Source organism: Aethalodelphis obliquidens, unplaced genomic scaffold (assembly GCF_003676395.1).
Source record: "Aethalodelphis obliquidens isolate GAN/ISIS:26980383/991018 unplaced genomic scaffold, ASM367639v1 scaffold3, whole genome shotgun sequence".
Classification (NCBI taxonomy): Eukaryota; Metazoa; Chordata; class Mammalia; order Artiodactyla; family Delphinidae; genus Aethalodelphis; species Aethalodelphis obliquidens.
Genome location: NW_020837947.1, coordinates 41,261,358 through 41,281,832, shown reverse-complemented (window position 1 = coordinate 41,281,832; position 20,475 = coordinate 41,261,358). Strand labels below are relative to the sequence as shown.

The 20,475-nt window shown below is 39.5% G+C and overlaps 2 protein-coding genes across 7 annotated transcripts in view; one reads left to right on the top strand and one right to left on the bottom strand.

Annotated features, from left to right (window-relative positions):
• MCM9 (minichromosome maintenance 9 homologous recombination repair factor) overlaps nt 1-20,475 on the bottom strand; it is an 82,943-nt gene that overhangs the window by 43,901 nt on the left and 18,567 nt on the right. For 4 of the 5 annotated variants that reach the window (XM_027087632.1, XM_027087624.1, XM_027087639.1 and 1 more), the window contains 2 exons: nt 18,278-18,403; nt 16,709-16,828 (listed from right to left, as the gene is read on the bottom strand). In XM_027087632.1, coding sequence (XP_026943433.1) covers nt 16,709-16,828; nt 18,278-18,403 — 246 coding nt within the window. The remainder of the gene's footprint in view (nt 1-16,708; nt 16,829-18,277; nt 18,404-20,475) is intronic. The other variant, XM_027087648.1, reaches the window with a different exon arrangement.
• Nucleotides 641-14,520, top strand: ASF1A (anti-silencing function 1A histone chaperone). Of its 2 annotated transcripts, none has more exons than XM_027087728.1 (4): nt 641-1,083; nt 6,892-7,007; nt 11,287-11,463; nt 12,759-14,520. In XM_027087728.1, exons 1-4 carry the CDS (start codon nt 975-977, stop codon nt 12,969-12,971), a joined length of 615 nt encoding a protein of 204 aa, XP_026943529.1. In that variant the 5' UTR covers nt 641-974; the 3' UTR covers nt 12,972-14,520. The 2 variants fall into 2 exon arrangements, with proteins under 2 accessions (XP_026943529.1, XP_026943525.1); XM_027087724.1 differs by lacking the exon at nt 641-1,083 and adding an exon at nt 3,743-4,581 and having other exon boundaries at nt 12,759-13,220.

Sequence of the window (20,475 nt, the reverse complement as noted above, 5' to 3'; positions counted from 1 at the left end):
CCCAGGTGCAGCCCAAATATTACCTATTCCACAAAGTGTGGGTGGAAAAGCGTCTCCTTGCCCTTCATTTTGTATCTATTTAACTAACGGCGCTGTCGTGCCCAAACGCATACTGGCCAAGAACTAGATTTCCAAAATGGCTTTGCTCCTTTCGAGCTGGCATCAGTCTATAAAATGCAATTTACTTCCACTGCAACCAACCCTTCCCTGTACCTCAAATACTACCCAATATACAGACAACTGAACCTAACCTAGTGTAGACAGCGAATTCACATCTGCTAGAGAGCCGGCACAGCCGTTGGACTTATGTAAAGAAAGCGTTAAAAGAAAAAAAAAAAACCAAAAAACCACACTAAGCAAACCCGAGGGGCGGGCTTCGCCGGAGATCGCGCTCTCCCGCCGCCGTGCGGACGACGAGCAACCCTCCCCGCCGTGGCCACGCCTCCTCCTCCGACCCCGCCCCACCGAGGCCACGCCCGACGTGAGGCGCGGGAGCCGCCGGGCCGGAGGCGGGGCTTGAGCCGCCCCTCCCACCGCCGCCGCCGGCGGCCTCCGCGCGGGCCTCACAGCCCGTATTCCACTCACTTTGTTCTCCGCCTTTGTCCTAATCCACACCAGCAGGTGGAGCCGCAGTTAAAGTTTCCGAGTCCATTCCGAGAGCGGGAGCCCATCTTGCTCGCCGCGGAGGCCCTCGCTGGAGGAGGAGGGTCAGAGCTCGGGTGCAGCCAATCGTGGACAACGCTGCTAGTTATCAGAGCAGAATGGGCTGTAGTTTAGTGAAATAGGAAAGCTGCAAAACACTGTGGAGTGTTCCCGTGTAAATAAAAAGAGGAAAAAAAAGTTTCTCAAGTCTCCGCTGCACGACGTCGGGCCGGCGCCGGGGCGGGGGTCTGCGCTCTCCCGAGCGGCCACGCGCTGGACTTTATTGTGCCGCAACAAGCCCCCGTTCCCATTGTTTGTGTTTTTTTCAAAATATGGCAAAGGTTCAGGTGAACAATGTAGTGGTGCTGGATAACCCTTCTCCTTTCTACAACCCATTCCAGTTCGAGATCACCTTCGAGTGCATCGAGGACCTGTCTGAAGGTGAGTCGGGCGCCCGCCCGCCGCCGGGCTGTCAGTTGCGGGCTGCAGACGTTGAAAGTTTCCCGGGCCCGGCCTCGCGCGGGCGGCCGGTGCTTAGCGCCGGGCGGGCTGCGGGCTCGGCTCTGCGGAGGGAAACTTGAAGTTGATGGACGACGGCCGGCGAGGCGCGCGCGGCGTTCGGCTGCAGCCCGGGCGCCTGCCGCGGCTCAACTTGCGAGGAACTTGTTCGAGCGGAGGTAGCCATGTTGTCAGCTTTGTCTGGCGGGCGGACGGTTCGCGAGACCCGCACTCGCGCCCGTGGCGCCGGCCGGGGGTCGCGCTGGGCTGGCCCCCGGCCGCCAACGGCCTCCGCGGCCCCCACGGCCCCAGTGAGGAGGTGGGAAGGAGAGGCATATGTGTGTGGTCGCGCCGGCGAGTTCGCAGCGGAGCCATCTTACCGAGAGTAGAGAACTGGGCCACCGACCCCGGCGTCACGACGCCTCCTCTCCGCGGGTGACGAACGCGGCGCCCCGCCTGCCCACCTTCCTGCCCCCGAGCAAGAGGCAGATACATTTTTAGGGCTTACGCTGGAGTTGCCGTACTCTCCTGGGTGGCCATGCCCGGCCGCCTCGGGGAGGAGAGCGAGGCTGTCCTTGCGCTGATTTCTGGCTCCCTGGACCAACCAGCAGGGGAGGCGGGCGCAGGCTCGGCCCCTCGGCGCCGCGGGCCGGTGCTCCCGGGGGCCGCCGGTGCTCGCGGGCCGGCGCTCCCCGGCCGGCGCCCGGGATGCTCGGGGCGCCTGGGGATGCTGGCGCTCAGGCTTGCCCAGACCAGCGTGGACTCCTCATCCTTAATGACCGAAATCTTCTCTCCTCTCAGGAAGAAAAATATTGCTAAGCTAGGAAGTTACATTTAACCCGAGAACAGAAATAAGTAAAATACTTAAATAATTTCCAGGACTTAATCACTGGCTTCTAAGTAGTCTGAAAGAAGACTTTCTTCAAGAACGTGTTGAAATCTAAATACAGTAACTCCACATCCAAATACCCTGAACATAAAACACTAAAGTGGGCTAGGAAATAAAAGGTAAAGTCCTGATGGCAATGCAAAATTTTTTACTATTTTTTTCTAAGTACGTTTTAAGGTCTTCAAAAAGATAAATATTTAATATATGCAGTAATAAATTTAAAAAGCTAAAATCTGCCAAGGTCTTTGCGATTTTATTAAAACAATCCAGTGCTCCATTTTCAAAATTTGAGGGGGAAAAAGTTTAACTTCATCAATGGTAATTCAACAATTAAATAGGGGACATACTTCTTTGAACTTACAAGTATGTTTAGCAAAATGCACTTTAAATTATATGCTAATCAAGGCATGTAAAGCACTTTCACTTTAAAAATTAGTTCTTAATCTCTGTATAATGTATTTTATGTAGGGTGTTAACTTGTTAACTTTTTAAATTGCAAAAACAATATATGCTCATTGTAATAGACTTTTTAAAAAGTTGTACATACATATATAAAGTTAACAGTCCTCTGTACTCAATACCTTCCCCCATCTCACTCTAAGTAACCATAATTAACACTTTAGTCTGTGCTCTTCCATATAGTTTTACTACATATATAAAGCACAAATGCACATATATAAGTAGGGCACATTTTCAAAGACGATTCATTTATTAAACTAATTCCTAAATAGGCCATTGGTAATAACATTAAAGGGGATTTTTCTTATTACGGTACTTTGAAACTATTTGGTTACTTTCCCATAGTACTACCATAAGCACTTCAGCGACCAGGCCCATTTTCATGCCCTTTAAACTAATTTTCCCTTTTTATTACCAATTGCATATAAAAATGGGCAAATGCACGAAAAACTATTGAGTCCTTTCCAACTTATACTACAGTGTTTTAGGCATTAGAACTTCTTGAAATTACGGGTATTTCTAAGTGATACCTTCCATTTTAGGAGTCAGTTCTGAACAAGGAAGTTAGATGATTCAGGATGTTGTTACAGGGCTTTGACATTGGATGGTTGAAACCTGCCATTGATGTGTTCTGTTTGTTAACTAGGATCTGTTCAGAACCCAGCTGAATCACATCAAAGTTTTTACTAATGTCAGGAATATACCTACTTCTGCTTGTATACCTCTCTTCCCAGGGCATCTATACTGGGCGTTTATTTAGTATTGTTTAAGAGTTTAAGCTGAGTCATACCAAAGCTGCAAAGGAATCTTTCAAAAAGGTGCCATGCTTACATACTCCACCTAGAGGCTGTGTGGATTAAGGAAATGGAGTTTACTTAGCAAAGGTTTCTTATAGGTCCCATCTTTTATACTGCAGTTCTTTAAAAAAATTTGTTCTTGAAATTGAACTAAAGAATATTCTGAAGAGAAATTTTCACTTTATAATTTTGTCTCAAGTCCCAAGTCAGAGGTTGGCCGCCATTTTCCATACTTTAAGTTGTCAATAGCCCCCAAATGTTTTCACTTTCCTTTAAAAGCTGCCCTGTAGCTTTGCTTCAGAAAAAGCCTTAAGGAGTACTTACTCTTAAGAGAATATACTTGTTTCTACTGTAAGACCTATACAGGGGTAGGACAGCAATCCACAGATTTAAGCAGAGGCTTTCCTGTAAATCTGGGAGATAGGAGACCTTGGATGTGTTTGATCTGATGGTCACCAAGCCTGTACAAGTTTTGATTGACTTTATTTCTCTCTTTGTTATGCCTTGTGGATTGCTGACTCTCTGCTTCTTTACTGAATGGAGCCTTTTCTTTTTTAAGTTGATCAATATCAATAATTATAGCTACTGTCAGTTGAATACTTATAATGTACCAGAACTGAATGGTGCTTCCTACTTTAAAACCTCAGGCTTGTACTAATTCACAAAGACTACATACTTCCCCCTAGATCACAGGTCTTCCCAAGTAGTGTAATTAGTTTGAAATTCCCTTGGTGACGTCCCTCACTCCTACCACAAATGGAGATAATTTGCAGGCTGGGATTACCATGATTAAATGAAAGTTAACTTTTTAAATAAATGAGTAAACTCCTTCAAGTGATAATCTGTGCAAAGCATCTGACCATATCCCTTCTTGTTTCAAATATAGGAGACAAGGGAATGAAAGCTGGGTTCCAAAAAAAAAAAAAAAGGACAAAACAACTGATGCTGATTTATAAATAAGTACTGAGCATTTTAAACTCAGTAGCTACAGCAAGCATCCATAAGCATAAAAATTAAGCTACAGGTGTTCCCTGAGTTACAGCCTATACTCCTTAAGGCTAGATTATCTCCTCATGGCCTCTGCCCTCACCCATTCCTTCCCACCTCCCACAATTAAGTTCCTTTATTTCACTATTCATTTGAGAACTAAAAGGAATAATTTATCTTCCTTAGATTTTTGGAAAGAGCCCAGGCTTTGGAGTTGGGTCCAAGTTGGGTCCAGGCTTTGGAGTTTATGTCCAAGCAGAGACATGGCTTGGATTCTGATTCTTCGATTTACTAGCTGTATGAATTTGGGTATGTTACTTAGCCTCTCTGAGTCTTAACTTTCCTATTTGTATAATAGGTATAATTAAATCCATATGATACAAAGCTGTTGAGGTTTTAAACAACAGGTGTGAAGTGGCAAGGCCAATGCCCAGCACATAGTAGGTATTTTATGAAAGTAAGTTTTTAAGTCATAACCATGTTCCTATGCCAGACCACAAATGCCAATTTATACCAATTGAGCTAAGAGCACGATACAGAGTGGTACAGATACACATAAAATGAACAAAGCATTATGAAAACCTGTATGTGACAATTCCCAGTCTTATCTCTACTCAGCTAGTTTAGTAGCTTCCACACCCCTTTCTTCTTAAAACCGTTTCTCCAACTGACTTTTGGGTTACCTACCTCACTAGCCACTAGTTTTGTGACTTTATTGATCTTATCTCCCCAACCTCTTAACTTTGGAGAGTGCCCAGGCTCACTCCCTAGGGATCCCACCTATTTTCAACTAAATTTTTACCAGACCTATTCATTATCTCCACTTATTCATTATCTCTAGAACTCCTGATTGTTTCCCTCCCCTGCCCCCTGTAAAAATAAGTGGCTCTTGCTGGCTCTATCTTCGGGATTTATCCAGAATATTACTCCTTCTCGCCCCCAGGGCTACATGTGGTCCAAGCCACCATACTTTCTTGCCTCAGCTGAACTAGTCTCCTGTTTTTTCCCTTGCCCTCTTACAGTCTACACTGAACACAGCAGCCAAAATGATCCTCCTAAAATGAAAGTCAGATCATGTCACTCCTCTACCCAAAACCCTCCAGTGGCTTCCCATGCCACTCAGTGTAAAAGCCTAAAATCTTGATGATGGCCTTCAAGATCTTGCATCACCTGGCCACGCCTCTTGCCCCCAATTTCATGGTTGGCTGTTTTCCCCTTTGCTCATTCTGCTCCTGCGCTGGCGACTTTGCTTTTTCTTGAGCATGTCAAGCATGTGCCTACTGCCTGGACTTTGTACTTGCTGTTCCTTCTGACTAGATATTCATATTGCTTGTTCCCTCTCTTAATCTTCATCAACAAACAGATGATCTCATGAGATGTCAGATGTAGGACCCTGCATCTGGAAATGTGCTAGAAACTGGAGATAAAGTGGTCTAGGTCTGGGACAGAACCATGACATAATAAAAGAAATATAAACCTAAGGGATCTTTTAGTTCAATAACTTGCAGTTTGTAATACAGTATGAATAAGTATTACCTATACTACACTTCTGTTATCTGTTTAGGGAACAAAAATATCTACAAAGTTACAGAAAAATGACAATACATGGTGGCATTAACTGGATTCTCCACAGGTGGCCCAGAAACACCCTCTGGGATTGCTGGTGTAGACTCTGTGGAGTGAATCCAAGAGGCAGGCCACACAGTGCCAAACACCCTAACGGGACCAGGAGGTCTCAGAGAATTTGTAGAGTGGTCTTTCTCCCCCCACTAAAGAAGAGGCCTCTTCCAAAGAACAATCATTTGACTCATCTCTGGGTTCTTCTCACAGAGCACACTGTAAAGGGTGCTCAATAAAGTCTGAATTACACGGAACGTCTTAGGTTGCACTTTATTCTGTCTTGTTACTCGTGCCTGTTCCCACTGTAAATATTCTGATGTATCAAGTGGTATAAGGATCCTTGGTTTTCCTCTTCCCAGTGTAAAGAATGTATGCCATGAAGGGGTGCCATGAGGGAAAAACCCCGCTGTGGGCCCTTAACAGTTGATGAGTTGAAGCCCTAAGGGGCTTCTGATCCACAAGAGCAGTTTGCAAGTAATGATTTTTCCACTTTGGAGCTCTTTGATGATTTGGATCTGTGCAACATAGCATGGGGGAGCCCTTCAAAAGTGTGCTTAGCAGGTTGTTAAAAGATGACATACAGAAAAGGGGGGGGAGGGATTCCTTAGCCAAATCAGTTTAGGAAACACTGGATTAATGGTACTGGTGTTCCTTACTGAAGGATTTTTCAGACCCCTTGCTGTACCAGTGTGCTTTATGAATCCTCAAGAGAAGGTTGTAGTATTTCCCAAGTTTTTGGCCATGTTGTTTTGTTTGTGAGGAGCCCTGCCCAGGGACCAGTATTTCACAAAACAGCATTTTGAGAAACTCTGCTATGAAATGTAAGAATTTCACACCCAAAATTTATAAGGAGCACTTCAGTGCCTTTCTGGGTTTTCTGCTATGAAAAGCCAATTTTAGCAGCCAATAAACGGTGTAAGTGGACATTCAAAGGGTCTTTGATGTCATCTCATAATGTAATTAATGAATATGAAATAATGTTTTGGTTTTTAACCCTAGACCTGGAATGGAAAATTATCTATGTGGGCTCTGCAGAAAGTGAAGAATACGATCAAGTTTTAGACTCTGTTTTAGTGGGCCCTGTTCCTGCAGGAAGGCATATGTTTGTATTTCAGGTAAGATTATTCTTGGTAAACATGTATGCCAAATACATTTCTAAATGGTCCTTAACCCTTTCCTTTTGGGTTAAATCACTCTGGTTCTGCTGCATTCACTTTTTGTCTGCTTCTATCATGTTTTAAGAAGTCTCTGTGTCATGAAGGAATGCCACTTCCTGTTTTTGTGTGCTGAGAGATGTTACTGTGATGTTTATACTTCAGGGTTTGCACAGCATGCAGTAAACCTTATACTCTGTCAGGACCACGTGGTGGTTAATTTTGGGCTCTTCCTGTGAATAGTCCCTTAGTATGAGACCTTCAGGGTGGCTGTCCAGCAGCCCCAAACAGGGATTCAAAATGCTTACTACTAACTGGGGATAGTTAGTAATATGCATTTTCAGATTATAGTTTCAGCCACTAGGAATGATGATGATATAACAAAACAACTTTATTTCAGCATAATCAATAACTCAGCTAGGTTATCAGGTATGTTAGAAGATAGAGATCTACGAGATCTTGGGTCACTGGAACTAAATGAAGTCCAGTGGTCTACTAAAGCATCTACTCTACAGTTCTTATAGAGGATTACAGTTACAAATCCACAACTCTATTTATCATTTGTGAGGAGAAATTCTGCTAACATAATTATGTTCTCAGATACCACTGACAGTATTTAGGTCTGTGCCAAGTCTTCAGACATTGTCTTCTGCATTCAAAAATATTACTTCTTTTAATCCATGTCAAATTGTTGTATAAAACTATTCAGTCACTTCTCAATTATCCATGTTTATTAGAGGGAGATATTTATAATAATCCAAAGAGTAACTAGCCATTGCTTTTTAAAAAACTATTATTCTTAATTTTGTTACAAGTATTTCTACCCAACGGAGTCTCATTAGTTAAGTAGAACCCACTGAAAATCTAACTTTTCTCTCCCTGACCTCTCACTTCGCTCACTTCACAGATGGGACCAATTTAAATAAATACTGTTGGTCAAATAATCCCACCAGATATGAGCTAAGAATCTCTCAGACATATGGTATCTCTAGAGCTGCTACTGCTCCCTCCCCTCTCCTAAATATAGAATTCAGAATTTTGTTCTCCTAGCCCTAGTGCTTTTTATTAAATAAAAAGCAACAAATACTATATTTTAAATAAACAGTTAAGAAAAGCTTAAATATATTGACTAAAGGCTCAAATATATTAAAAGTGCTGTGAAGCTGAGTTGTGTGACTGTGTGGGGATGCACTGCAGTTGTAGACCTGGTTCAGATCCCACTCTGCTGCTTATTAGCCACGTGTGACTTCAGACAGGCTCCCAGCCTCCCCTAGTCACTCCAGTCATCCCTAAAACGTGGATACTAGCCTACCTCATAAGAACGTTACGAGGATTAAATGAGGAATAAAGCAGTTTAGTATAATCACTGACAGACAGTGCCTATTTCTATAATTGGAACTAAGCTTTTATTCTCTTAGCTTCTTGAAATTGTTATACAGAGAAGCAGTATTTGCTCTGACCCACAAGCCTGGAGAACCTCTACTTCACAGATGATAATTTATGATGCAAGAAACTTGATTTGAGAGGTAGTAATATACCTTTCTATGCTGCTAAAACAAAACAAAAAACAGAACTTGCAAATAAATGCCATGTTTTTGAAACAGACTTTTAAAAATCTTTTCTATGTGTTTATGTTGGTTAAGAATACTCCTTAGCTTTTGGCTTGAAGTATCATAGGAAAAAAATTACTCAAAACTATTTCCCTCTAGTGATTTTTACCTTGGCATCCTGTGCACATATTGCCAAAAGTACAAAGCAAGTACAGTGTGATTTAGATCATATGTTCAGCCTGTGCATTTTTTAGGATTCACCATTATCAGCAGAAAGGAACTAAAACAGTTTTTATGTTTTAAACAAACTACCATAGCATTCCCCTGGTCTGCCAGGATTTTGCCTCAGAATAAGGCTAGCAGGAAGGTGCCCGGACGTCTGCCTAGTATTTGCCTGTTGGAGTCAAAGATCTCTGATGATCACTTCTCCATCCTAAATGATCTGAGAGGCCTGCAGGCTTCTCTCCTTGAATTTGCTCAAGCTGAATCCTTTAGCAAACAACTGTTAAAACACAAACATGCCTAGAACCAATTTGCTGAGGGGATGGGAAGCAATAGAGGGGAAAGTTCCCATATTACTGAACTACCTCTATTTCCCATCTCCACCCAAAGGCAAACGGCATATTCTGAGGACAGGCCCTCTGTCCCCATTCTGGTATCTCTCCAAGAGAGATCATAAACCACGTCAGGGCAGGAACTGAGTTACGAATGAATTTCAAAATACTAAGTATATACTGTGTGCCTAGAGCTATGCTGGACTCGAGATCACAAAGATGAGCTGGATGGGATGCCTGCCCGAGATAAAGCATAGAATCGCAGAGAAGACTGAAGGGGAAACATATTTAGATCATTGGACATACATTAATAGAGAATTTGTGGGCTTCCCTGGTGGCGCAGTGGTTGAGTCCGCCTGCCAATGCAGGGGACACGGATTCGTGCCCCGGTCCGGGAAGATCCCACATGCCGCGGAGCGGCTGGGCCCGTGAGCCATGGCTGCTGAGCCTGCGTGTCCGGAGCCTGTGCTCCGCAACGGGAGAGGCCACAGCAGTGAGAGGCCCGCGTACCGCAAAAAAAAAAAAAAAAAAAGAGAGAGAGAATTTGTGTTGAATAATATGAGTGCATAAAGAGTGCTATTAATTACACCTTTGAGTTAGAAAGGGTTTCACTAAAAAGGATACATTTGATGCAAGCTTCAAAGATGAATTTTTCAGAATGTTAGGGAAGGAGTATATGCAAGGCACAGAGGCATGAAAGCTTATTATTACATTTTAAAGAACCTACATTTCTAGACCAAGAGATGTGGAGTTAAAGGGGTTGTGATGTTGGGTGGAGACCAGTTGTGAAGGGCCTTATAAATGAAGTTAAAAACTGAGATCCTTATCTCAGAAATGAGGGTAATCATCTGAGGTTTTAAAACCTGGTAAAGGGATGGGAATGGATCTGTGCTTAGATAGCGAATGCTGGCCTCAGTGCAAATAGGCTACTGCTGGGGCAGACCAGTAGGGAAGTTTTAGCAATATTCCAGATAAGAGATAAAGACTTGAATTCTGCTGTCAGAGATGGGAAACATTGAAACTGCCTAGATGGAGGAGGTAGGGAAGCTGAGGGTGACAGATTTTTAGTCTGGGTAACTAGGTGAGTGTTTTATGCCTTTTTGTGTCACCTACATGTGGCAGGTATACTGTAATTATGAGTCTTCTATGATAATGGCCTGATTGAGAACACTAGTCAGAAGTGTTCCCAAGCTAAGACATTGGCTGAAGTGTTCACCGAGGCCCAGGGATGGTCCTTAGTGTCGTAGCAAGAGTAAGCCAATCTGCTGGGACTTCATGCACTTTACCAGTCAGAATAGCTGCTTCAGGTCATGCTCAATGCCTCACCATCACTGCCTGTCCCCAGTCTGTGATTCCTTCCAACCAGTGTCCTCACTGTCTTCCACACGGCTGTGGACAGGGCGCTAGCCTTCACTCATGTTCTCAGCCACCTCTAGCTCACTTGCCCCACCTTCTGCGTTCCTCAAGGTTCAGCTTACAGCACTTTGATTCAAAACAAGATCATTGATTACATGATCAATCTCAAACAATCTTTACCTTCATTGAATTTCCATATGTGGGACTATTTGTATTTTTTGAAAATCTGCTATATAACTATTTCCATTCCATTTTCAGTTTTATATTAATTTACTATTAGAATATCTGTGAAGGGTGGATGAGTGGATATGAGAATATGTGTCCTGGGAAACTGGATAACAAACATTTGCTGCCAAAAGGCTATATGGAGATAACTGAATATTTACTAATTTAGGTCTGAAAATTATGACTGGGAAAGGTTGGAATTAGTAAGACTATTGATTTGCTTACTATATTTTATAAAAGGTTCTATTATTGAATATTGCATAATCCCTCATGAACAACCACACACTGCAGCCAGAATTATTTTTCTCTAGACGTAGTGATGCTTTCAGGTGCCCAGGTACTTAGGTATACTGTGGAGAAACACGTGAATTATATTTTCTAGCTATAAGTCAGTTTCAAAAAAAAAAAAGTGAGCCTTTGCCTTCCCAGTATGATTTCCACATTTTGGTTGCTGCACCCTTAACCAAAGGTGCTCAGTGTAACCAAAACTCCAGTTTTGCTTATGGTTAACAACCTTTTGTGATGTGTGTTTCTTTTCTTTTTAAATTATTCTAGGCTGATGCACCTAATCCGGGACTCATTCCAGATGCAGATGCAGTAGGTGTAACAGTTGTGCTAATTACATGCACCTATCGAGGTCAAGAATTTATTAGAGTTGGTTATTATGTAAATAATGAATATACTGAGACAGAATTAAGGGAAAATCCGCCAGTAAAACCAGACTTTTCTAAGGTAATGCTCTGATTTTTCCTTTTTCATTAATTTTACTATACAACTTTTTTAAGCAATTGCCATTTCATGGTACACTATGAAAATGGCTTTGAGACAAAATAAATTTGAGGTCCTTGTGCCAACTGAGCAAACTAATCTTTGTTCCATTACCATGGATGACCTCAAACCCTACCTCCAGATTAGTCATTAGTAATTACTGTTGGTTCGGCACCTTGAGAGTCTCTGATGTTTTAGAAAATTGAAAGTGCCTCCTATAAGAAACAGGTCTCTAGTAATGGCTCCCTGTGTGGCATTCCCCATACGTCATGATTCTATCTATTTCAGTCTTTAGACATTCAAATTCATGTTTGTTTTACTGATTATTCAATAATATTTTTGTCCGTAACTCTTCCCAAAATTGTGGGGGGAAGTTTTGTGTTTGTTTTTCATAGGAACGTTGTTATCTCAAAACTCCTGTACGCCTTGCTTTATGTGCTGTTCTCAGAGGTTAAACTAAAGGTCTTAAATATTATCTGGTGGTGAAAACAGCGTAGCTTCTGAGTGAGAAGCTGAAAATCTGTGATTCGGTATTCTCAAAAATACTAAGTACTTTATGATTTTCCATTGGGAGCTGTAATAGTTTAGTAACTGGTGATTTTTGTGAGATTGAACATAACACCCTATCTGCCAGACCATGCAAGAAAAATTACATGGGAGTAGAATGGAATGTTCTCCTTTCTGATAATAAGGCTGGAAGGTTTTTTATTCTGATGTGGAACGTTCCATTTCAAATTTATTAGTTACCTGTATGGTTCCTTGTATAGCAAAAAGAGAAGAAACTAGAATATTGTTTCTAAGAATGAGCCATAATAATTAAAAGATAGGAAACTATTAATAATGAGAGGTCATATGTGGGAATATTTTTCATTTTCCTTGAAAATATTAGTGAAGAAACACCACATTAATCTAGAAAGCATGTTAATTTGTTAAATAAAGCATCCTCTGAAGCGTTCAAGAGATTCTCTCCCCTTTAGGAAACAAGTACAGAGTTAGAATATTTTGTTGGATAGTAAAAGAGCTGGATAATTCCCTCAGGTTCTCCACATCTTGCTTCCATTAGACTAAAATAATTTCTTTGCTTCGGCCCTGTTTCTTGTTTATGTTATGTTTAATGTGCTTTACTTGACTTACACTTTTGTATATGAATTAGCCCTTAAGGAGTACTAATATAAAGAACCATTCTATTAAGGTCTATTTGTGTATGGTAATCTAACTTTCTTAGTGTTTACCATTTATATATTTCCTTCTTCCTCTAGCTTCAAAGGAACATTTTGGCATCCAATCCCAGAGTCACAAGATTCCACATTAATTGGGAAGATAACACAGAAAAACTGGAAGATGCAGAGAGCAGTAATCCAAATCTACAGTCACTTCTTTCAACAGATGCATTACCTTCAGCATCAAAGGGATGGTCCACATCAGAAAACTCACTAAATGTCATGTTAGAATCCCACATGGACTGCATGTGACCACTTGCCATCCCTATAGTACAAATTAAGCTATAAAAACACACAGAACTATTTCCCTGAAATTCCGTAAGTCCATAGTCAAGATACAATGTGAAGAATTTGTTTAAAAAACATCCTGTAGAAAGTTTATAAGAAAACCAGTATTTGAGCAAATTGTGGAATATAAATACAACTATTTTTAAGTAATTTTTTTCTCTAATGTGTTATTTTATTTGTTCTGAAACTAATCTGATTAAAACATATATATTATTTTCTTTTCCTCTATATGTAATTAAAGCACTTATAAAGAAAAGTGAATCATTAGACCAGGTTGTAAAGATGTCTTAGCCTCTTGGACAATAATCTTTGGACCACTATTTTACTAATCTTTGAAAGAACAAAGTTAACTTCAACTAAAATGTGTCTTCCTGTGATAACACATAGTTTGGTTTGATTTAAGGGGCAAGTTTTCATTCTTTTTACGGCATGCCCTTAAAGAAGGGATTTGAAGTCAACTGTATGCTACCAAGAACTCTAGGATCTGATTTTCCAGGCCACCTTGAAGCCTCTTATGGCTACTGTTCAGTTCATATAATGTTAGCCAGCATTCAGTTTGGTTTCTAAGACAACAAATGTGGTTAATTGTTTATAAGGTCCTCTGGCTATGATTTTTGTTTTTATAACAGTTCAGGACATCAGAACACTCCTTGAATCATACATCATTATTACCCAGTGAATTCAGCAGGTCAAGAGCAGATACAAACTCCCTAAGTTTAAGAGCAGGAGAGTATAATGACTTCGTTCCGTTCGTTAGATTTATAATACTATGAACTTAACTCTTTAAAACTGTTTTGCTAGGTCATCTGTTGTTGGCAGCATTTATATAAAAGCAGTGGATTTGGAAAGATATATTTAGCTTTATCATAATAGATAAGTTACTATTTTGGAACTATATATATTTTCACATGTAGTACTCTTCTCCATATCCCCTGACACTCATGCACAATAAGATTAGGCATATTTGTGGTGGACATATTTTAGATAGCTTTTCCAGGTAAGTTTTTTAAAAGCAGTCTTGGAAAGGAATGCATTAACTAAATGGGCCAAAAAGTTCTTTTTCACTGATGAGAGCTAGGTCCTTCCTCAAAAAGTTTCTTATGCTCCAGTAAATTAAATGTAGAATATTCTCATTACTCTTGCTGCTAAGCAAGACATTAGCCATATAATGCAGAGTTATGCAGTGCCTTCATATCTCAAACTTTTATACTGCACTTTTTAAAGCTTATTTTGAGGAAGGGAAAGGGGCATTTGTCTGCATATGGATTCTCAGTTGTATATATTTCCTGTCATTCTAAAAAGTGACTTTGTGAAGCAAAATTTTGCTAAATGTTAAACTTTGAAATTTAATATACCAGATAATTAAAATACTGTCCACTAACTAGTTCATAGACTTTAAAAGTAAAATACATCCGGCTGTTAAAACCATATGAAGAAAATTTCATTTTTGTCTAATTGCAATTAAAAGAAAATGTTAAAATATTAAAATGAAAATAAAAGTAATACTTTCCAACCAAGAGCTCAGTGATTAATATAACAAGAACACAATATGTGCTTGTCAGGAATAAAGCATATATAAGCCAAATTTCCAAATCAATTCACTGCTGAGTTTTTATTCTGATTAATTATGATTGGTTTGTACTGACATCAAAGGGTTAGGTTTTTATATCAATTTGTAAACCAACAGCCAATTTTCACAAAAGTTTGAGACTTAAAAACTATTATCTCTTATTTAAAATTTTTATGGTTCTATAAGATAATTTTAAAAATTAAAATATTTAGTATTCAGACATTAGGAACTAAGAAACTGTAATGCACAGGTGGTTTTTTATTTTTCCTGTTTAGCTAGATGCTGCCTGAATTATAGCTAGAAAGTTTAGAACTGTTTTTTCCCTTTCTGATCACAGTAAATAGCTGTGTCCTGAGAAGATAAACATGAACAAATTAGTTATTGCCACAAAAGAGATAGGCGCGTAGGCTGGAGGGAATGAGGATATCATTTGAGCTGAGAAAACAAGCAGAAGTCTGAGAAACGTGCATGCATTCGTTCATTTATAACCTTATACAACCGTAGGCTTCCATGTGGTCTTACCCTCAGGTTTGGGGGTTCTAGTTTTACCAAGAAAGCCTGTGGCAGCAGTTTTCAAAACGTTTTATGTAATCCATGGTAAAAAAAAAAAATTTAAGTATGACCTGATAACACAAATATGTATTTATATTAACAATTTTCATGAAAATGTGCCCTTAATAGTGCACCTTTACTGTGTGCACTAGTATATTCTAGTATCTTTTATTTTGAAAGTGCTGGTTTTGACCCACTGAAATAACTTTATGACCCTCTAATGGCTTGTGATACAGTTTAAAGAAAGGCTAGTCTCGCCCTTTGGGTAGACAAGAAGTAGCAATAACTTTTCTACAGTTCTAAAATTTATATTCCCTCTACCTGTCATTTCTTTCATATTCGGATTATGAATTTGGCAATAAGACAAAGAAGGAAAAGGGCTAATACAGTGAATTCATCAGCCATTCACTTTAAAACTGTCCAAATACTCTGTGAAGTTACTAATAGTCCACAAATTGGACTCATTTCTTGACACTCCATATAATTAACTTAGGAAACATTCCACATTGTAACTCGGGAAACACCTTTATTTGTTTGCTGTTAATATCATTTAATACAGAACTCTAGAACACTGGGTCATAACAATTTTAAAATGCACATGAAGTGTTCTTCATATATGCTTGCCTCTAGTATCCTAAAGCTTGTCTACGCCTCTCAATCCATAAATCCCTTCTTATCAGTGCTTAATGTACTGTTTGTTTAGTTATATTTCAAAACCTAAGAGTCCATTAAAATGGGGCTCTTGTTACATAGGACCATTAATGGAGCATTTGCTGTTTTATGATAAGTTTTCGACTATAAGCTTCTCATAAGAAATCTGAGCACAAGCCACGGACAGTAGGCATCCCTAACAAGTAACCAATAACATTTTTAAAATGTGTGAAACCAAAGGCCTATTGTAGGAGAATAGGAGAAATATTTCCCCAATCAAAACAGTGTAAAAATTCAAAAAGGCATCAAAACATGTTTTTTAAAATAATTTTTTCCTGAAGTCACTTTATAATCAAATCTTGACATATCAGCAAAGGCTTTAAATATACTTGTTGAAGAATCATTACAATGTATGAATGAAGCTACACGTTGCAATGATGAAAGTACGCTTTCCACATACTAAGACAAATTTTCTACCTAAGAATTTTCAGTAGGAATTACTGTTGCCCGTGAGATCCATGAGCATGAAAACGTCTTAAGCTTTATGCCAGCTATGTACTTTTATGAAGTGAGATTTTTTCCCCCTATTAATTTCAGCACTGTTTGCTGGGTCTTCACAGAGTAACAGATGCTGCATAAACATGTTTGAAAGTAATCAGAGAATGAGAAAATTGAATAGGATCATTCAAAACTAAGATGCAAAAAGATATATGGAATAAGCTTTTGGAAAATACCTTTAAGTGAAGGTGGAGGTTTTAAAATATTTTCTTGGAGCTACAAAAGTAATGCTACATATTTACTTAGGTTTTTGGCAGTAACTCAAAAATCTTGAAATGTATCCTGTTATAGGTACTTTTTCACAAGAAAGCAACCATTGTGTTAGCTTCTGCAGTAACATTAAATTAATTGAAATTGTCACATAAAATACCTGCACTAGTAGATCCAATTCCTGTGGTGAGCACAGACCTTGGTGTAATTTTTGCTGCATATTTGAGGAATTGAGATTTCCCTGTGCCAGGATCCCCAACCAATAAAAGATGAGATTCACCTAGAAAAATATAAATAATGTAGTTTTAAATTTCTATGAAAAGACTCGTAAGTGTAATTAATCAGAAAGAAAATGGTCCACTTGGGATGCCCACACAATTTATATTTTATATGGTGCTTTTGCTTAAGGTCATTCAAGGAGGGATTTAACCAGAATATCTTAGAAAAATTGACTTTCAAAGTAAATAACAATCTTTTAATTGATTTCTGAATACCATTTAAAATCTAAATTTTTTAACAGATTTTTGTGCTATTTCCAGATGTTTAAGACTGTTTAACATTTAAAAAATTTTTGGCTTATAAAGTTTCTGATTTTATTGAATCTATTTTAAGTATCAAAATACTGTGATTAAATCTTTCCATCCCACCATATAAGTATTTTATTCTATTTTTATTTAAGTATTCTTAAGTGTCTGGGACTTCATAAGTGCTTTATAAATACCAAATCACTTATGATTCTAACAGTTAAGTGAAAACCTTTTCATTCTATGAAAATTTTAGTAGTTTAATGAAATATCTATCTTAAAGTACTCTTATTTTTCAAACATAACATAGATGAACATATGAGCATCCTGCAGCATATGTTATCTCACTGATCAAGCAAATTTATTCAGTAATATTCAAGTATTTTCTGAATACATTAATAGGGAAATACTATATAAGCTCAACATTTAGCAGAAGGCCTTGCAAACAGTAGGTAATCAAAACATACAATACACATAAACCTTATTATACTTACTATTCTATACTGTACAGTATGGTTTTTGAGTCCCTACTAACAGTCTGATTTACAATAATGTCCTTTTAGTCTTTCGGTTAAGCCTTTGGTTATGACCCTCATATTGCCTATATGAGGGCCATAATAAACCTAGTTTATGCCAGAGTCAGGTCAGTTAAGTGTGTTAACCACAAAAGAGCTTTCTACCATTTGGATGTAATTACACACTTAGAGTAATTTTTGCTGGAATGCATGACCTATGGCAGCACCTCTTGGCAGATGGCACGTTTGCTACCCACCAGCAGAAGGGGAACCAGCAGGCAGATGACTGAGAGCAGCAGTCTGAGACAAACACACTGACAGTCACAGATGGAGAGACACTGACTTGGAGACATTAAAAAGCACTATTTCTTATCTTTTCCTCTTGGAGAGAGACTGGGGATCCAATGAAAAACACAGACAGTAAAAGAAGTGTAAAGATTTTATTTTGTGGCACCCTGATAGGCTGGAACAAAAATATATACTCATTGAAAGTCTTTGGAAAGACTGGTATTCTACACAGTAGTTCCTGATGCTGGACTGAGTATTACATAGTGAACAACTGTCAGTTTTAAAAGATTACATTTGGAAAATAAAGCTCAACAAGCAATTTTTATTCAGGAAAGAAAAATTCTAGCTTCTCTTCTTACTCTGTGTGTTAATATTTCTCAAAAATTTTAAATGGGTACTAACCTCTGACCCGTGTTCCTGTAGCATCGGTCCTTTGAATCCCACCAGCCAGCACCAGGGCCACAGCAAGCTTTACTAGGTACATTCCAAAAACTTGAGGGCACAAGCTAGCCAATATTTCATTCCTTCCTGGGAAAGGCAGAAAGATGAGTTACCAATAATTTTCAAGAAATCCTAGCTGAAATTTCCCTTTCTATCCTATCTTCTTAGAAACACTCTATGCTCTAAAATGATCAAGGGTACCATTTCCAAATGACTAAAAGGAGTGAATAACTTTGTTTTGGTCCTAAAAGTCCTCTTCTTCTTATAATGCCATGAGATGAAAATTCTTTTTATTCCTGGGTGCTCCCTGTTTGTTTCTATAAATTTAGCGTACTTTACAAGGGACAGAAAGAAATCTCTTTTCTCCCTCATTGGACCAACATTATCCCTTAAAAATAATACCAGCTGCACTTCTTGTGCAATAATTTCAGTAAAATTACTCCACTGCCTAAATAAAAGGAAGGTGTTCCATCTCAGAAACAATGAGACAGATTGTAGAAGCCTGTAATCTTTAAATACAAAAGGTACTTGGAGCTCATGGAGCTTCTCCAGAGGTATAAGAGAGGTAAAATCAACCCATCCTGCAAGTCAATTCAGCATTTGCTCTGAGCAGTTTGGTAAATTGTCTTATCTAGACTGAGCATCAATGTATCAGGATATTTAGAAGATCACTATAAACGACAACTCTAGCAATCCAAGCTGGAGGTCTCAGGATTCTTCTGATAACATGCTTTACATAAGCGATTACCACGGTTTTAGGTTCTGTTTTCAGAAATATCAAACACCAAATCTGAGATCTGCCTATGCCATCAATGAATAAAGTAGGTATTTCATTCTGTCATTGGCCAATCAACGAATGAGGCCCACAGAATTTACGAGACTCTAACAAGCCCCTACGGAGTCTGTCTTATACGGAATTCACTACTGTGATGGTACTCTGTATGTCTGCATTCAAGTTACCAGAAATTAATGTCCACGTGCTGGTAACTAATCTGCACGTTTGAGGGCTTTTATATTTAACTCTGAGCTTGTACTCATGTTTCAATGATAGCTCTTTTGAGGAGGAAAATAATCACAGAAGTACTACTTTAGCTGATGATTCCAGTTCCAGAAGCTTTTCCGTCAAGATAAAGGAAAGGGCCTTCCTCCATAATTTGTGTCCCTATGCACGAAGGCTACTTTTCCTACCGAATCAAAATTGACTCAGCGGCAATTAAGCTATGGTGATGTGACCTGGGATGGCAGAAATGAAAAAGAAAGAAAACATTTTAGTAAAAAGGGAACCAAAAAGAAGCATTAGTAAATCCTGGAAGGAAGTTCATTAACTGCTGGAGGGAATCCCTCCTTTCCTGAGGAAGAAAGTCTAGAGAAAAAAGATGAAAGGTCTGAGATCTACATAGTTAAGACCCGACAGCAGGTATGTAAATTCTGACCAGAATCTGGAGATTACACATACAAAGAAAGAAAGAATAGCCTCAGCAAGCAGGGAACAAGTAGGCAAACTGGCCTGGAAGACACTCAAGCCGGAGCTGTTAGAGCCAGCTTTTTCAGTAAAGGTGGATTCAGTGACTAATGTGCTGACAGGAAGCACATCCCACAGGCTCTGGTGGCAGAGCCCAGTGCTACTGTTCACTAGCTGTCTGACCTTGGGCAGGTTTCTTACTCTCTCCACCTCCATTTCCTTATCTGTGAAATGGAGATAATGATGGTATCTCGTAGGGTTGTTAAGGAGCTAATAGGTGCACAGCACACAGAATAGTATCTGGCACATAGTAGGAGCTACTTACTTGTTAACTATTATATTACCTGTACTACTTGTGCTTGTTTCTCATCTCAAGGTTTCCTCACACTGTGGTCAACACAAAAGATACACTCTGAAGTCAGGTCTGAGGTACCAGAGAAAAGCAAAGGGGAAGGTCCATTCCCTAAATTTGTTATCTGAAGTTGAAAAACTTGATTCCTTGGGCCATGGCAATAGAAGCTCCCATGACTATATCATGGAAGAGAATGCATTAGGTTGAATACTACCCCATTCCTTCCCTCCCTCCCTCTCAAATTTCTGGTTCTAGACCATGTTAATAGTGTGCCCATGTAATCCACTCTTGTGGCATGGCCTTCAGTTACCCCAAGGAAGAGAACTTCTAGGATTTAAGATAAAT

What these genes read in the sequence shown, in the direction of transcription:
- ASF1A (XM_027087724.1), top strand. Translation starts at nt 4,359, where the DNA reads ATGGCCTCTGCCCTCACCCATTCCTTCCCACCTCCCACAATTAAGTTC. An exon ending in TACTAGCTGTATGAATTTGG is followed by an intron (nt 4,582 to 6,891) that starts GTATGTTACTTA and finishes TTTTAACCCTAG; the next exon opens with ACCTGGAATGGAAAATTATC. An exon ending in TAAAACCAGACTTTTCTAAG is followed by an intron (nt 11,464 to 12,758) that starts GTAATGCTCTGA and finishes TTCTTCCTCTAG; the next exon opens with CTTCAAAGGAACATTTTGGC.